The 18,792-nt window shown below is 37.4% G+C and overlaps 1 protein-coding gene across 1 annotated transcript in view; it reads right to left on the bottom strand.

Annotated features, from left to right (window-relative positions):
- Window positions 1-18,792, bottom strand: part of LAMA3 (laminin subunit alpha 3) — a 134,772-nt gene that overhangs the window by 59,302 nt on the left and 56,678 nt on the right. The window contains exons 27-38 of the mRNA XM_070942340.1: window positions 18,305-18,476; window positions 15,671-15,797; window positions 15,440-15,579; window positions 13,015-13,130; window positions 12,646-12,857; window positions 11,936-12,140; window positions 9,532-9,676; window positions 7,437-7,577; window positions 6,271-6,435; window positions 5,766-5,867; window positions 4,915-4,998; window positions 3,039-3,269 (exon numbers count right to left, since the gene is read on the bottom strand). Coding sequence (XP_070798441.1) covers window positions 3,039-3,269; window positions 4,915-4,998; window positions 5,766-5,867; window positions 6,271-6,435; window positions 7,437-7,577; window positions 9,532-9,676; window positions 11,936-12,140; window positions 12,646-12,857; window positions 13,015-13,130; window positions 15,440-15,579; window positions 15,671-15,797; window positions 18,305-18,476 — 1,840 coding nt within the window. The remainder of the gene's footprint in view (window positions 1-3,038; window positions 3,270-4,914; window positions 4,999-5,765; window positions 5,868-6,270; window positions 6,436-7,436; window positions 7,578-9,531; window positions 9,677-11,935; window positions 12,141-12,645; window positions 12,858-13,014; window positions 13,131-15,439; window positions 15,580-15,670; window positions 15,798-18,304; window positions 18,477-18,792) is intronic.

Below are 18,792 nucleotides of genomic sequence, written 5' to 3' on the forward strand. Positions count from 1 at the left end.
GGCAAGTCACTACCTCTAATACATAGCAGATTCATGTATTCTTTTTGCAGCTTCTGCCTTGCCTATAATTCTACTTCACAAGGGTCTTAGCACATGTTTAGTACCAACTGGAACTATGCTGGATACTAAAGAAAGCGATAAAGCTGTGTAGGAGACCATTTTAGAGGGAAAGCTGCAGTTAAGAACCCCTCCTTTCAGCATCTCTGCTACAAACCATCTCCACTGAAATAATTCACCAATTATATGTTCCTATTGGAGTTTAATTAATGTGTTGACATGTAATATATACTTCCATCTTCACAAAGCCATTATTTAGAAAATCACATAATGAATTAGTTGAGCAAGGGAATATACTTTCAGATATACCTATTTACATGTGTGAATTTATGCAAAAAGATATCTTAAAACTATTAGTTTATGAGATTAGTTTGAATATTAGTGAAACTTTTTGACTAAAAAAATAATTAATCCTTCTAGTATAATGAGACTTCCACTAGTAACTGGTTAGAATATAGTAATCTTGGTGCATTAAATTAATGGTGCATTAATTTACTTTTGGTAAAATATTTAATGAATGGAATCTATGGGTATAAATATAATAGAACAGTGGTAAATCTGTGGTCAGCCAGATATTTCTAAACTGCAAATCCCAACAGCCTCAGCCAATAAGCTCAATGATGCTAGAAGCTGCAATTCAGTAGCATTGGAGATCCACAGATGTTCACTGGTATTTATCAATCAATGCTAAGTTCAATGGAGAGCGAATGTGATTCATTTAATAGTTGCAATTAGGGGTAGATCTGACATTTGTCTAAAAGCCACTTCCCTCTTGGCCAGATTGACTGGATTCACATATCTAATTAAGACATAATCCACTACTGGATTATGTTAGGTGTCCCATTATACTATGACAAAATCAAACTAATCATGTTCTGGCTTAACCCAATGACCATTTAACACTGAACAAAGTTATATGCAACAATCCAAATTCCCAATTCATTTGGGCTAATGAACTGCCTTACAAAACACAATAACATTATAAAGCTTTTGCAAATTAGTAATTCTCCGTGCATTAGTATAGTAGGCAATTATGCTGGCAAAGCCAGTAGTATGGACATTTAAGATGGAAATCGTTGCAAAGATATTTGGCTAAATTAGAATTAGTCATTATCAATAAAGACACAGGAAACTGTTAGGGACAATTAAATAGGAATTAATCATTTTAAACTGAGTGATCAAGCATTTAATGTGAAATTGTCAAAAAACTGTTTTAAAACCAACAGCAGCCTTAATAAAACATTAGTTTTCATCTTTGTATAAAAGAACAAAAATCCTTCTCATATAAAATGTCCATATTGGGAGCTATGTTTTTTTAAACATATTTCTTAGGTATTGAACTTTTTATGTGTAGCAGCAGCACCACACCCAACTGAATATTAACATGTTTGCAGTCCACATTTCAACCCCACAGGGGGGGAAAATGGCTTTAAACAGTTTTATTTTTCATATGTTTGGTTACAATCCTCAATATAAAAGGAAGCAAACTAACCATTTACTAACCTCCTCCACTAGACTCCAGTGTAGATTATAGCTATCAAGAAACAAATCAGTTTGGCCCCAAGGCTGTACTTAACATGCTTTCATACCAGGATGTTTTAAAAATTCAAAATGAAAGAACAGGTGGGGCGAGACTAGAGAAAGAGAAGAGTGGTTACCTGTCTTGGTTTAAAATCCCAGTGACCTTGTTGCTGTTGCCCTTGGCCCAAGAGCTGTGGAAATGCTATCCTCTGTTGCGAAACATGTCCCAGACAGAGGCTCAAGCCTGTGCAGAAGGCCAGCCACCCAAGGCTGCACAGTTTCCATCCTGCAGCCCTCATTTTGCTGAGCCTTTAGCTGAGCTGCTCCCTCGCCCAGCCCTTGTTATTATACAGCACTTTCCCTTATGCTACTTCGTATTGTTCTCCTCTTGGCTCTATCCGTATGCCAGGATCTGCTCCTCCTTTAAACTTTGTACGTGAGTCAGGTTGTGCAATACAGAGCAATGCCTGATGTTAATGATCACATTGCAATTTCTGAAAATGAGCGTATCACTGAATTAAGGTGTGGCAGGCATCACCTTTTCCTCCCGAGCATAGTGAGACAGTACTAGACGATGAAGCAGCCCTGTAAATCACAGGCTGAGTAATTCTGAGGAAATACGTTGAGAGGGTGTGTTCCTTCCTGGAGTGTGTCTAAGTCTACCTTTTGGCTATGTATTTTCACTAGGCTAAAGAAAACAAACCCACAAAACCGACAAGGTGTACTTAGGGAATAGGAAAGGCAACGGGGAGAGTTTAAATGCATGCTTGATGCTTGATCAACTGAATATTTTATATCACAGACCATAAAATCATTTAAGAATTAAACTGAAAGCATATTCAAAATGACTTTTAACAAGCCCAGTATTGTAACTTGAGGAGAAAACTGAGAACGCTACAGGCTAATCTGAAAAAAATTGCTTTGCAAAAGGTTACAATGCTGCCAAATCAGTAGTGAAATAATATCAAATAAGCAGGGTAATGGTAGATTGACATAGCACCATAGAAGAAAGGAGTTTAAGTAGTGCAGCTTTTTCCACTCTAACCTGACAAACTGCATCTTAAATGTTAGTTGCCTATAAAAATAAGAAAAGTCTTGTGCATTTGACATTCTTTAATAACTCACAGAGGTTTATAAACTATGATTAAGCAAATTTTAGTTTAGAGCCATACATTAACTGGGTTACATTATGATGGCCTTACATTTTATTTTTATTTATCTATTTTTTTACTTTTGGCTATCTTGCTTTTTTTAATCACAATGTCTATGAATAAAAGTATTTTCTACAACCAGATTATGTGGATATATTAGTTTTTCACTGAACTGCTCAAAGTAGGTCTCTGCTGCACTTTAAGTCAAAGTGTGAATAATATTTTTTTGTTGCTAGAGCCAAATCAGTATTGTTATCCTGAGCGATGTCTCATGGATGATGCAGAACAAAAAGAAAAGGAAATTCCTACCTGACATGAATCACCCATATATTCAGGAGGGCAGGAACACGCCTCTACAGCATAAGCGATGTTTCCATTTCCTGTATTGGTGGCTTCTTCCAGACCAACATCGCCCAAGGTTAACCGCTGAGTTTCTGTGAAGTAAAGTCCTCTGATTTGTAATCCATCTAGTCTAGACAGGACCGTCATCAGCTCCTCTCGAGATACTAAGTTATTGCTGCTGGTGTGCCTGAAGTTCTCCTGCACATTGAAGATACAAATGAAATTTGCAACTGGAATACATTGCAACAATCTTCTAGAGCACAGGAAAAAGGGGGCATCGATTTTCAAAGAAAGACAGCACAAAAATCAGATGCTGGGTGTCTAGGGGAAAAGGTGCTAGCAAAGTAATTGTATCAACGAAAAACTAAAATCAGGCAAGAGATAATTAAAAGAATGATATGGAAGGTAGAATCAACAAATAATAACAGAGAATTGGGAGCAAAATATACACGGTATATCTATTTTGAAAATGTTCTTAAAACAGTTGTCAAGCAGCAACAGCTCTTTGTTTATGCAAACCAATTATATGTCAAGACAAACATCTTGATTTTTATCAAGCTCCTGCCCTAGAAGATAATGTCCATTAAGAGAAAAGTTTTTTAACTCTTTATTAGGTAACTCTCTCATATCAATCAGAAAGAACCAAATAGGTTGGGTATATGAAGGGAAGAATTGTTGGAAAATAAAACTGTATAATCTTCTATTTCCAACGTATTAAAACATTAGACAGCATGATGCTATGCATATATTGTCCACAGGTTCTTTTCTTATTCATTTTGAATAGCAAACAGCATTAAATGCTATTCACTCCCACTTTTATTACAATAAAAGTGTTAGATTGTTAGATGGTTTCTAAAGTGCTTTGGAACAAGATTCAATTCCTATCTTCAGTTCTAATGCTTAACTCATACATCAAAATGTCGGTTTGGAATGGCCTCAATCTTCAAGTACATCTGTAATTGAATGTAGAGTAGGATGCCAAATATCTTTATTTTTCAAGTCTAAACATGAACCAGCCAAGAACCCAGCTTGAATATTCAGGCAACCAGTGCAAATAGTTGCTTAACTACAATGCAACACATTATTGTACAATATTATAGAATTACTGGATGCCAGAACATTCTGATGCTGCTCTTCTGTTTTTTGAAGGAAGAAATATTTCTTCATAAGTAACCAAGAAAGCTATCTTTACAATCTGGCTTCTGGAAACATTCCCTCAAAGTCTTCTGGCTTGAGAAGTCCCATGATAGCACAACAGGCAAATTTTCATAAATAGGAGATCTAGCACTAGATAAATATGGTGTCTCTAAAATCTTTGATTATTACAACATAGAAGCAAAGCAAGTGGGAGGAAAAGGAGTCAAGCAAGTATGCAGCACAGCTGGTAATCCTCCACGAGAGTCCCAAATACCTATTGCATCTAAGGAAGTTGTTCCTCTTTCCAAATGCTGATTAAATATACTGTTCTCTCTTGCTGCATTCAAAGTATAAATTTGCTACCTTCTTCTATAGCACATGAAGACTAGGGATCCATCCTGTAGTTTTATTTCCCACTGAGAAAATATTCTCAATTATTTACTGAATACTAGGCCATTCTCAATTAGAACATTAATTACAATAGAAATTCTTCTCACATATAGAGAGATTCTTTACCATGTGCAGAAATATTTACTGCACATTTAATACATGCTTATAAGCTTTTTTCTCCAATAGACAATGGAATATTCAGAACTGCAATTATTCTTAGAGCTGGAACATTTATGTTTGCTTTTTCTGATATGGATCAAAATAGCCCAAGATTTGATGACATAGTTTAGCAAAAGTGAGTTAACATCATTCTTACCTCAACTAATTGGACTGATCCATAATACAGTTTGTCTGGCAAAGGATTATTAGGATCTATATAGGATATTTTCATCTCCCGTCCCTGTGCAAAAATAGTTGAAATTCAATGTCAGTACAATATTGTACCTATGTACCAAATTAGCATGCTTCATGAGAAACAGAGAGGGAAACAGAAGAGACAACATAGATAGAATCACAGATGGAAGACTTGAAAGATCAGGTTAAGGACAGATTGTCATGGTGGCACCTAATCAATCAATCAATCAATCAATCAATGCATTTAAATAACCTGGATAATGTCTTAACAGCACTTGGGGAACAACACTAGGCTTATATATGCCTCCACAGAAACTCCATGTCCAGCGTCTTTTACAGACCAGCTAAAAACGCCATGGAGGGCAGTGTCAATATAAGGAAGGGAGCATGAACAGCATAAATTAGCCTCTAGGACCCATCAGATACTAGCCCTGGCCACAGGGCTATCATAATCAAGCTCACTAATGGATCATCAAATGACGCATTTGATCATTAATATGTCAAGACCTGTGATCAAAGAAACCAGAAAAAGTAGGACAAAGAACACAGTTAGACTGCCACCGTAGTGTGTTGATGAGATAAGCACCTATCATGAGGCCATGTCCTCTTTAAAAAAAGGCACTTTCCTGACAGGTAGTAGAACTTAAGGAACAAGAGTTATCAGAATTCAAATAAAGACCTTTCAGACTTTCATATCTTCACATTGTGGCTGTGCAGTAAGCACCATGTAAGCACAGAAAATGAGTGGTAAAGGGTAAACACTTTTTAAAGCTAAGATGGTGCATTCATGTTTATATACATTATTTGACTTACAATTAGTTGTACATCTGGTCTTTTTTCCAGCAGAGCCATTCCTTCACTAGGTAAACCAAAGGATTTCAACTGATAGCTTAAATATCCTCCATATGAAGAAAGCTAAATAACAAATTGCAGGAAATACAGAAACTGGTTTTTATACTTTAAAATACCGTAATATTTAGTCTTCATAGTATCTTCAACCCCATTTGCAATATTGGTACAAAGAGGTCAAGAAAAATTTTAAAAATTTTGTCATTAAAAAGCTGTTTATTGATGTACCAGATTGTCACTTGGTGGAAACTTATTTTGCCTGAATAATTTGTTTGGTTTTGGCTTAGCATATTGTATGAATCCAGCTGCTATAATTCATAAATGATGCTTTACAGTCTTCCATATAGGAGCCCAGTCTGCATTTGGCTATTATAAATAAAATAAAATAAAATAAAAAAGATAAAAGAAAATAGTATTTAGAGCTGATAATGGGACAATTTTGACAGATATTACAGAAAAGATCATATACCTTATTCCCCAAGTAAGATGATGGTGCCACCCAATATAAATTGTGCAGAAGGGGAGGTAATTCTTGGACATCAGCAACAACACTGTTGCTAATAGGATTGAAAGTTGTAGGAATACTCATGGCATTACCCACTGCTTCCAGATGCCAGTTTCTCATGTCGGTGAACTAATAGTAAAACAGAAGAGAGACACAAAGTTTTTGCTTTTAAACTAAAGTTTTCCCACAACACAAAAGTTTATTTGCAAGATGGAGTAGTATCTGGTAGAAACTCTTATCTGGCTTGTGTGAGAAGGTTTTCTGATTTCTACCACAAACACAAGTTTTTCTTGCCATTATAAAATACTGCCTGTGTAAAATTTACCTATGGAGATCTGCTTCCAACATCATAGAAGGGCAATTGTCCACTCATCAAGACATAAGTTTTATCATAATGCAGTGACACAGAGCATACTAATCAATCACATGGATACATTTCACTAACTCCTTCTGCAAGTTACCCAGAAACATTGAGTAAATGCTGGAAAGTCAACTGCCCTGATTACAAGTGAAGAAGCAGGAAAATTTCCCAAGAGACCTTGGTGTCTGGGACAAGAAATACAATTTGGGCATTGCAACTGTGACAGACATTAACACTTCTGCTCATGGCAAACAAACAAGGCGACCTGTTTTTGCAAAAACCTGTTGAAAGCTAAAGTAAAAAAACCAATAACTTTAAACTCAGCAGGATGGAAATGACTTTAAAAGGAACAGCAATGACATAAAGACACAGGAAAGGAGAAAAGATTTACAAGAGCATTACTTTTAACCTTAAAAAAAAAAGAATGAAAGAATCTTAAAATCCTCAGCACAAAGAGAGAAAACAGAAAAGTATTAATGACTGATAAAAGTCTTTCTGTCATTCTTTTTTTTTTTTTTAAGGTTAAAAGTAATGCTCTTGTAAATTTCTTTCTTAGAATGAACATCTTTAGCATCTGGAAAGCCACTACTGATTTGTGTGCAGCCAGTTCAATCCCCTGGTTACCCTACAATCAAAGTTCTGGTGCTCATTTCAGCCTCAATCAATCACTGTTTTTAACATACAAAGCAAAACTCCAGTCACAGATATCTGGCTATCTGATCTATCTGATCTCTAAAGGGGAAATATATATATATGTAGCATTGCATACCTTGACTCTGCGTCTATTTGTACTGTGGCAAATATTGGTGGCTCCAAAACAAAAGCAAGTAGTACAACCTTTGGGATTAGCAGGATCCAGATAAAACGATCCTGAACGGCACATGTCACATTGCACCCCTTCAACATTCTCCTGTAAATCAGTTGGAATAAACCATTAAATGTTTCCACTTAAAACTTTGCAGTAATAGAGGGGAAAAAATAGCTGTAAATGTTCAAGACAGTTTCTCCACGGCCTTTCAATACTCAATAGCACAGATGATACTAATATTATCTCTTTTGTAAGGACATTTTTAAAGTGTCTTTAGTATGCAACAGCCATTGCCACAACCATTATGCAGCTGTCAGTTTAAATAAGGGGCCTTCCACACAGACATCTTTGAAGTCTGCTAACACAAATTTTATTGCTGTGTGACTTAAATGAGTCACGCTGAATGCACCCAATATTTTTGATCAAATCATAAGAAACCAAAAATCTACTTCTGATCGGCATGAATGCTTCTAGTCTTTTCTGTTTCCATATTATCCTATTTTTTGAAAAAATACACATTTGCATATAAATAAGCCCTTCTGCCGGTAATATATTTCTCAAGAGATATATTTATAAATACACTCTCAAATGCTTTTTGAACTAAGAATTCTGGAAAATTATGAAAGTCAGTCATTACGATTCTCCTCCTATCTTTAGTTCAAAAAGGACAGATCATTCTATTAATGAGAAAATTTAAAAAGGCCAAAGCCTTCCTGCATTCCTAGTAAAAATGTAGACTATAAAGATTGTTGTGAAGAAGGCTGCCCGCCGCACATGTTCAATAAACGCAGCAGAGAGCATTAATAATACCACAGCATTTGGGTCAATGTGCACTTCAGTTTTTTGCTTTGACTATGATCATATTGCAACAGTTACAGGAATCTGAATGGAAAATAAATTGCCTCATACTGGTATACACAGATGAAGAATTTGATCAGCAGAGGAAGAAAATGGATGCTGCATCCATCAAGAGCCTTTTTGATTTAAAACAAGTGGATAGGGTATGCCAATAGGGAGAAATAAATGTGGCACTGACTAATAAAGGTAAAGGTAAAGATTCCCCTCGCATATATGGGCTAGTTGTTCCCGACTCTAGGGGGCGGTGCTCATCTCTGTTTCAAAGCCAAAGAGCCAGCGCTGTCCGAAAACATCTCCGTGGTTATGTGGCAGGCATGACTAAATGCCAAAGGCGCACGGAACACTGTTACCTTCCCACCAAAGGTGGTCCCTATTTTTCTACTTGCATTTTTTACGTGCTTTCAAACTGCTAGGTTGGCAGAAGTTGGATCAAGTAACAGGAGCTCACTCCATTACGTGGCACTAGGGATTTGAACTGCTGAACTGCTGACCTTTCGATTGACAAGCTCAGTGTCTTAGTCACTGAGCACCCAATCACTAATACTATTACTAACCACAAATTAAGCACTATTCACTATAACTCTTGGAAAGTTTTTCTGGAAATGCTATGACATTTTGACAATACATAGGGCATCAAGTGAATAATTCATATATTTCAGAAGTGTTATTAGAATGTGGGATCACAACTAAATAATACTGATTCCCACAAACCTAATTCCACACTCAATGAGCCCCAGTATTGGATCTACCAATGAAATAGATATCCAGTGTGAATGTTGCAACATATCTCCCTTTATTCAATTGACAAAATAGGTTGGGCCAAGATGCATGCATTGCTGGAAAAGCAGAAGTATATAACCTGGTCAATAACTCTAGAGGATTTCCTAGCAATATTTTGTTTACAATAACAGAGAATTATAAATAAACCCATTCAACCTTTTCTTAATAATTCTTCCACATTCCTATTAAATGCAGTTGAAGAACTGAGATGCAATCTGTGCTCAAAAATCAACCATTTTCTCATGAGTGTCACCACCTAATTAAAGATCTATACAATCTAATGTACTAAAACTTCCAGAGACATATGTCTAGGTATATTATTTTTTAAAGTAATTGTGAGAATGAGAATTATTTACAGATGAATAGGGAAGGACACATAAAATAATCACACAAACTTTGAAATGTCAAAGCATCTGACCTTACAGAGGCAAACTCCTGTTCGTGGATTGCAGATGTCTGGTTCCGTTCCTCCTCTGTTACATTTACAAGGTTTACAGTTGGGAAAACCATAAGAACCAGGAGCACAACGATCACACTGCCGCCCTGCTATTCCTGAGCGACATCTTGAACAATAAAACAAAGGCCAAAAGTCCGTTCTAAAAAGGGTGGTTTTCTATCCAGGAGATCAGATTGGTGTATAAAACTGCATCAGAGTAGTAGATGCAGAATTAGAATTAAGACTATAAAAATAAACCTGCCCCAGATGCTGACTGGATCTTCATTCCTTAAAAACATTACCTTGCTAAGCATGACATTTTGCATTTCTTTTCCAGTGGCTAGCAAATTTTCTTTTACTTTCTATGCCAAAGACCAAAAACAGATATGATGCTGAGATCTCTGGTTTATCATTTTTGTATTGTATCAAAGGAGTTAAATGGAAACATTCTAAATCATTTGAAAGTGAGAAGCATGAAGATATACTGGATGGTAAGTTTTGATGCAACAAAAATAAAATATTATAACTTAGGAACACAAAGATGGCAAGCCTGAGTTAACCCTGAATTAGATGTTACATAATTAGGTAGGCTAGAAAATGACATTGGATTAGACAAGTTCACCACCTCATTTCCAAATACATTGTCTCAGAGAAAATCAATTGTCAGCTCAACCATAAAACAATTAGAAAGATCAAGAATATTGATGGGCTGAAAAAAAATACTAGAAGGGCTCTGGAAACCAAGGTAGTTTAAGATAAAGCCCGCAGCAATAACCCACAAATTGCTCATTATGTTTGTAATTGCCCACCCCCATCTCATAGATTAGCCCTAACCAATGAAATATCTAACACTCTGCTATTTCCAATGAAATGCGTTGCCACTGTACTGAATCACATTTCTGTTCTAATTAGCATAACTACATGAACGAATTGCATCCATGCCCCTTTTCAGCTCGCCTTGCTACCTACAGTACTGAAATAAGCAATTTCTTGTTCAATAAACAAATGGTTCACTTTAAAACAAAACCTTGTCAGAGAAAGTTTTCCTATAATTATAAATAATTACTAATTAGTAGAGAATGAACTATTCTTTTTCAGCTATCTAAAGTAATTGGGTTATCATGGAGCATCCTAAAATAAAAAGGTCACTGCATATGAAACACTCTCAGCTTTAGGATAAGAGCCATCCAATACTTTTTATACAGGATTATAGCAATATGCTAAAGCACAGATATTTTGTCAGAAGAAGAATGGTATAGGTAATGCAGTGTTTCTCAATCTTAGCTAGTTTAAGATAGCTGGACATTAACTCCCAGAATTTCCTAACCAGCATGGTGGAGGATTCCAGGTGTTGACCTCCAGACGTGTTAAAGTTGCCAAGGTTGAGAAACATTGAGTTAGGGTGAATGTATGTATAGACAGATACATAGCTAGCTGCCTAGATGAAAGATAGAATCAGCTATTAATCACGTCCCTAACAAAACAGCCTGTAAACATTGCTTGCTGTTCCAATGTTTTAGCCCTTTCATTGTATGGCAGAACAATAACTAATATGAATGGAACACTGCATTCAGTTTTGGTCGCCATGATGTAAAAAGGATGTGGAGACTCTAGAAAGAGTGCAGAGAAGAGCAATAAAGATGATTAGGGGACTGGAGGCTAAAACATATGAAGAACAGCTGCAGGAACTGAGCATGTCTAGTTTAATGAAAAGAAGGACTAGGGGAGACTAGGGGAGTTCCAATATCTCAGGGTTGCCACAAAGAATAGGGAGTCAAGCTATTCTCCAAAGCACCTGAGGATAGGACAAGAAGCAATGGGTGGAAACTAATCAAAGAGAGAAGCAATTTAGAACTAAGGAGAAATTTCCTCACAGTTAGAACAATTAATCAGTGGAACAATTTACCTCAACCATTTGTCTGAAGTGGTGTAGGGTTTTCTGCCTAAGCAGGGGGTTGGACTAAAGACCTCCAAGATCCCTTCCAACTCTGTTATTCTATTCTACTCTACTCTACTCTACTCGATTCGATTTTAATTGTATTCTATTATATGATACTATCTCTGGAAAGTAAAATATGTCTGCTGCTGAACAATGGAATGGAGTAAACCTGGCTCAGTAGCTTTACTACTGACTGTTTGGCCAGTCAATAGCCACAATCCTTAAAAGCAGCAATTCCCATGTTTCATGCAGAACATCTCAAGAATTAACTTTCTGATAAGTCACTTTAAAAAAAACCACCTGAAGGATTTGGGACTGAGAATAAGGAATTGACCCAGAGTAATTAGTGAATTCTGCAATCTAAAATTTAGCTATAGCATCCTACTGGGCAAAAAAACCAACAACCCCAAAACCCCCAATCATTCCATCATAGAAATATTTACATACCTGCACTGTCCATCAATTTTATTACATTCAGAATTCATAGAACTGATAACTCCTTTGCTTGAGCAATTGCACTTTTCACAGCCAGTAAGTGGATGGTATCCAAAGTGCAACCTCACACACACTTCACATCTAGGCTTAACAGTTTGTGGGGGACAAATACATTTCCCAGTGATATCATCACAAAGACGCCTTCCACAGCTGCAAGCTGCGAACAAGAATACAAATTATTTCATACTCAAAGAATATTTGAATTACATACATTGCTCTTGTTGGACGAAAAATCCACTAGAATTTATTTCATCTCATTCCAAAATTCTTTGAAAAATTTGATTCGGACATACGTATGCTCAACCAATAGTAGGCATTTTTATAAAATACATGGTTCCCCCTACAATGTTATGTAAATAACTGCAAAAGCTGCTTAACATAATTGAGCAAGAAATAATATATTAGAGATGAGTCTCAAATACTTAATGGTATCTGGATGATCACATCTCAGTTTAAGAAGCTGAGATATGAATGAATGTTTTCTACATCCAAGCGTCCTTTTTGGCCATTCTTTACATCCAAACAAAGCAGGAAGTTTTTAATGAATAACTCTGAGCAAAATCCTTAAATTGAGAATGAAATCAACAACAAAATAAAATATTCGGTTCTTGGGCAACGTTCCAAAAAATGGGTAACCTCTCCCATGTGGAATGGCTACTTACGTTTGCAGAATGGAAATCCATAGTAACCTGTCTGACACCTGGTACACTGGCGACCAATGACGTGTGGTCTGCAGTTACAATGTCCTCCATCAGGGTTGCAAGTAGCGCTGGTGGCACCCTTTCTGTGGCAATTGCATGGCAGTGCCCCGTCATTAAAAGCAGCCACGAGTGATCGAGCTGAATTTCGACAAAATTCTGAGGAAATGCCAGGACTGTTAAACAGAAGGATAGAAGGAGAACACACCTGAGTTCCACTATTAAAAAGGTTATGCCCACTTTCATTTACATTTATATAATATGTATTTATTTAGTATGCTTTTAGCATAATCCATAATCCATCTTTCTTTTCATATATATTCAATGACTTACACTATGTGAAAACTGTTTCCCCCACACTGGCTGATGAAATCAGTTGAACGAATCACACTGTCTTTATGAAGAAGTGTGTAGCTGTAGCTATCTGCTGGAACAACCAGGATATGCTCCTTTAAAATGATAAAAATGATTTGCATATTTTAGAAAGTTAAAGTATTGATGCACAGTTTCCAGACAGTTTCCATGCATTTTAAGGTTATGCACGCATGTGTGAAAAGCACTTGCATTGCACCTAAGTCCTAAAAAGGTAAAAAACTTAAAATACTTATTTAATATTTATTTATTTAAAACAATTCTAAATGTTTACATAATTATATTAAATAGTCGTATAATTATGACTAGTCATATAATTAAATAGTCATATAATTATGGAGGTCCATTCCTAAATGGGGCTTGCCTTAGTCTCTCTTATTCTTACACTCCCTGGGTACCCCTGTCTTCCCCCTAGTATTAGGAAACCTCTGCCCCAGGCAGAGGTTTTCTGAAAGGGGAATGAAATTCCCTCTTGAAAGGGAATGAAATTGCTTCCCTCTCTTCTGTGAATAGTAATAATTTCTCCTCACAGAAAATTGTGTTCCACCAATAAAGCACACTTTTCAGATGGTCACTTTAGAAACCAAGAATGCAGTGAGTATATTTTACCAGGGTTGTATTTTGGGGTGGTACGAAGACAATGATTTCAAGATTTTTATGAAAGTAATGAAAAAATCAATGTCAAAGAGAAGATGAAGAACAGCACAAATGAGAAACATCTGCCCAGAAGTAGGGTTATTTTGAGCAGGGTCTCTGAAAGAGTATGTAGAATTTCAACAGGTAATGAAAAGAAGACCCTTCTGACGTATAAAGGTAAATATAAAGGTTTCCCTTGTCCAGTTGTCTCCAATTCTAGGGGGCAGTGTTCATCTCCATTTTTTAGCCAAGGGAGTCAACATTGTCCAAAGACATTTCCATTGTCATGGGGCCATGACTATACACCAAAGGTGCACAGAATGGCGGTTACCATCTCACTGAAGCAGTACCTAATTATCCACTTGCATTTGCATGCTTTCAAACTGCTAGGTGGGCAGGAATTGGGACAAGCAACAGGACTGCCCTGTTGCACAGGACTCGGGTCTCAAACCCAGGCTGTCAGAATACAAGCTCAGTGTCTTTAACCACGGTTAAAGCCACCACAGTCCCCTCCAATATATATCTAAGTCCAAATACATAATAACATTTTGAATTGTTTTTGAAAACTACTAGAAACAAGTGGTGCTTTTGGCAACTAGCGAAATGTGTTATTAGCAATCTAATCCTGATTAGCAGCTTAATGATAATTACACACCTATGACATGTATGGTCATTGTTTTAGAAATATTTCCTTACCTAAATAGAGAAAAGAATGACCACTGTTGGACAAAAAAGCATTGGGAGGAAAAGCAACTTCCAATTTCCTGCTGGCTTCTCCATTGACTTTCCTTGTGGGAAGTTGGTAGGGAGTTTCAGAAATCTTCCTTCCTTCCTTCCTTCCTTCCTTCCTTCCTTCCTTCCTTCCTTCCTTCCTTCTTCCTTCCTTCCTTCCTTCCTTCCATCCATCCACCCACCCACCCATCCATCCATCCATCCATCCATCCTTCCTTCCCCAGCAGGCAGGTAAATGATTGCTGCCAGGTGAGGGAGGAAGCAAGAGAGTGAGCTAGTGTCCACTATGATGCAAGCATTGAGGGACTGGCCAAGAATGCACGGTAGTGGAGACAACTTGCAATCTTCTCTGCCACGTTCTCCCTTGACTTTCTCTCTGCAAGCTTTCCACAAGCAAAAACTTTGATAGTGGGAAAGTGGCAAGGAGTGTGAATAATCACATTAGTTCCTTCTGGCTTCCCAATTGACTTATGGGAAGCTTTCAGGGAATCTTGAAAATGAGGATCACATGGCCACAATGACCACAGCAGCCACACTATGATGTTAAAGTGGCAACAAGTTCCTCAAATTTCATTTCCACAGGCGTCATGGGTCACAATATTCTGTAAGTCAACCCATTTGAGTTACTTTGGTTTAATAATTCTTGCCCTTTACATTCCAAAATCATCTAATTGAAGGTTACAAATAATAAAACAGACATGAAAGTTTTAGTAGTATATACATGGATTGAACAAAATACAGTTTTGAGCAATTTTCAAAAGTCATACTTTGTGCAACATAGTGCAATAGCCCAAATCAATTTTCTCTAACTCAGGACCCTCCAGATATGTGGAGTTACAAGTCCCTAGATTTGCTGCTATCACAGTTACTGGCCATCATGGCTAGGAACTCTTAATTGCAGTTTTACACATTTGGCAAGATATGGGAGGCCAGTAGAAGCTTTAGCTTACCACAGCATAAGTAAATGTAATTGGATAGTCTCTATCTCAATTAAAAATTAAGCAGTTTTTAAACTTACCAATACCATTGTTCTTCCATTAGGAATTTTCATAGTGACTGAGATGTCATGTTTAAGTATATCAAATTCAATATGATTTTCAGACATTACCAGACTTCGACATCCAGAAGTATGTGGACAAAATGAAGCATTGTAAGAACCTAGAACAGGTAGAAGTGGGTTGAGGACACATCTAATCTATGAAAACTCAAATGTCCGAAAAAATCTAAAACACTGTTAAGTCGAGGTTACCTGACCAGAGTTGTCCTCCATCCACTAATACTTGCACTGGAAATGTTGGATTTTCTGGCTGGTAAAAATGTATGATAAACACATATCGGCCTTTATGTGAGACTCTCCCATTCAGGGTAATTTGGTTCTGTCAACATAAAAATGTGAAAATTAATATATTGGTCATCACAAAGTGAACACAGAGCATTATGTTTGCACACTAATGTTTCCTTGATTTAATACTAAAATGAAGTAGAAGGTATTTGACTACTTTAATAAGAAAAACTTTCTGACCTACTTTTGTTTGAACCCTCTCTTTCTCAGGAAATGACTTAAAACTAAAATGGAACAGAAATAGAACAACCTGCTCATCAAGTGTGATATTTCAACTGTATGGTACTTTAGCTATTTTTAGAAACTGTAAATGATTTCAAGTAGTTGCAGCTTGTGAAGGAAAAAATCATAATAATAACAATTCACTACTCTTCTTTTTACGATTCTCTCAGAGGTGGATTTCAGCAGGTTCTGACCAGTTCTGGAGAACCAGTAGCGGAAATTTTGAGTAATTTGGAGAACCGGTAGTAAAAATTCTGACTGGCCCCGCCCCCATCTATTCTCTGCCTCCCAAGTCCCAACTGATCGGGAAGAAATGGGGATTTTGCAGTATCCTTCCCCTGGAGTGGGGTGGGAATGGAGATTTTACAGTATCCTTCCCCTGCCACACCCATCAAGCCACGCCCATCAAGCAATGCCACGCCCACAAGCCACACCCCCAGAACCAGTAGTAAAAATTTTTGAAACCCACCACTGAATTCTCTACAAGACTACAGAAGCTCATATCGTAAATAAAAGTAATATATCAAACACCAATACAGAGCATTCTCAGATTGCTGGTAAAGCTCCATTCTTTGTTCTCTGTCAAACTTCTTCCTTTAGCTACTCTAAACATGGTTGACATTTTCCAGAAATTGGATATAGTGTGGTTCATAGTAAAATTTTATTATAAACTAAGCAATATTATTGGCAGAAGATTATACTCCTTTTTTCCACCTCCTACAATTTCAACATGGTGCCTTTTTCTCCTGCTCTTCTTATGGCTCAATCAGCATTGATAAGGAGTGAGAGGTCCAGTTTATGGCCGATTTTTTATGAAATGCCTCATGGCTCAGTACTCTCTCCACCTCTGTTCAACATCTACATGAAGCTGGTGGCTGAGATCATTCACCATGAGAGGCTGAGGTATCATTTCCACAACCGTGATCCAAGAAATGCTGCTGCTGCCCTCTGACAGTGCCTGAAAGCTGTGGGGGGCCTGGATGGGGGACAACAGACTTTGGCAGAACCTTGAAGCTCCATGCACCCAAAGATTGAATGGCTTTGGGTGCATGGAGCTTCAAGATCCAGGACTTTAACTACCTTAATTCTGGATGGGGTGCACTACCCCAGATAGACCCAGTCTGCAACTTAGGGGTCTCCCAGAGATGCAATTCCTGCTCAAAGAGTTGGTGCAGTCATGACTAGGAGAGACTTTGGAGAACTTTGTGTTGTGTACTAGTTTGTGGCCTTTCCTGGATTGGGAGTCCCTACACTCAGTCATTCAAACTCTGGTCATCTCACATTTGGATTACTGCAATGCACTTTACATGGGGCTAACTTTGAAGGGCATTTGGAAGCTTCAATTAGCACAGAGCAGTGGCCTGGACAGTTCTTTGGGCCCCTATGGTGGCCCATGTTACCTCACTGTTCCATGAGCTGCATTGGTTGCTGGTTTGCTTCCAGGTGCAATTCAAGGTGTTGGTTATTAACTTTAAAAACCCTGCATGGCATGGGTTCAGGATACTTGAGGAACCATCTCATCCCAATGGGACTGGCCTGCCCCGACCACACCGGCAGAAAAGGCAGCTGCAGGCCCCTTTCTGGATCAAGGATTTTCAGCTGGCAAGATCCAAGAGAAGTCCTTCTCTGCTATGGCTCCTGCCCTTTGGAACATCTTGCCCGCTGAGGTGAGATTGGCTGTCATCCTTCTAACTTTCCAAAAGGCCCTGAAGACTTGGCTCTGCCAGATGGCTTGGAGCCTCAACAGGAGACCATCACACTGGAGGTGGTTGATAACTTAAGAAGAAATCCCAGATCCCACAGATACATCCTGCTCCTTATTTCCCCATCTTTTAACTATAATTTTTATCTTTGATTGTAACTCCATTTTTATCAATTTTGAAATATTTATCTTATGCTTTTAAGGCTTTTAATGCTGTAAACTGCCCAGACTCGCTTTAAAATGAGATGGGTGGCAAATAAACTAACTAACTAACTAACTAACTAACTAACTAACTAACTAAATATACACTGACTTTCTAATGATATACAATAAACAGAAACTCACCACCGAATTTGAACATAGATATAGAAAATTATGAGGTATTCATCTCCACCCCCAGGTGACAAAATGAATTTCCATATGGAATATGAGCTTCAAGAGTCATCTGAGCTACTACATCTCTTTACTAGATGTCAGCTTCTTGCAAATCAGTTAAGGGAAGTACTCAAAGAATTTCAGGCCTTCAACTCCATTGCAAGTAAGATTAATATTTACAAACTAACGGGTTTAAAGTCCCTACTGGACTTTTTCTACTTTTAATGCAAAAGGTAAATTACCTGTGAGGAAGACAGAGTCGCACCATTAGCTGAGTGAAGAGATGATAAAGGAAAACTCAATGAATCCCAGGAGACCACATATCTTGACCCTTCCACAACTTCGCTGTTCCTGTGAGCTTCCAAAACTACAGCTTCAAGAGGCTTTTCATATTGCAATGGTATACAGGAGGGACTTTAAAGACAGAAGAATGCCAAATAAACGTCAAATATGGCATATTTCAAAAATGCTCATTGAACATAATAAAATATGCCTCAAACTATAGACTGTGAACTCAATAACTCTGTTCCCACAACTGCAAAATATTTACCCTAGTATGTTGTGCTAATTCTCGCAACATAGTTAGTTGCCAGTTCAGTGTGTTGTGTGAATCAGGAAAACTGGATTAATTCAAGTTCAACTGCATAGTCAACATTTAGGACACAACCAAAGGGTTTACCATATGATGACTCAAATAGCAAAATTATTCTTTGAACATGAATCATTTGAT

This window comes from Pituophis catenifer, unplaced genomic scaffold (assembly GCF_029215685.1).
Source record: "Pituophis catenifer annectens isolate HBS135680 unplaced genomic scaffold, rPitCat1.0.hap2 SCAF_3, whole genome shotgun sequence".
NCBI classification, from domain to species: Eukaryota; Metazoa; Chordata; class Lepidosauria; order Squamata; family Colubridae; genus Pituophis; species Pituophis catenifer.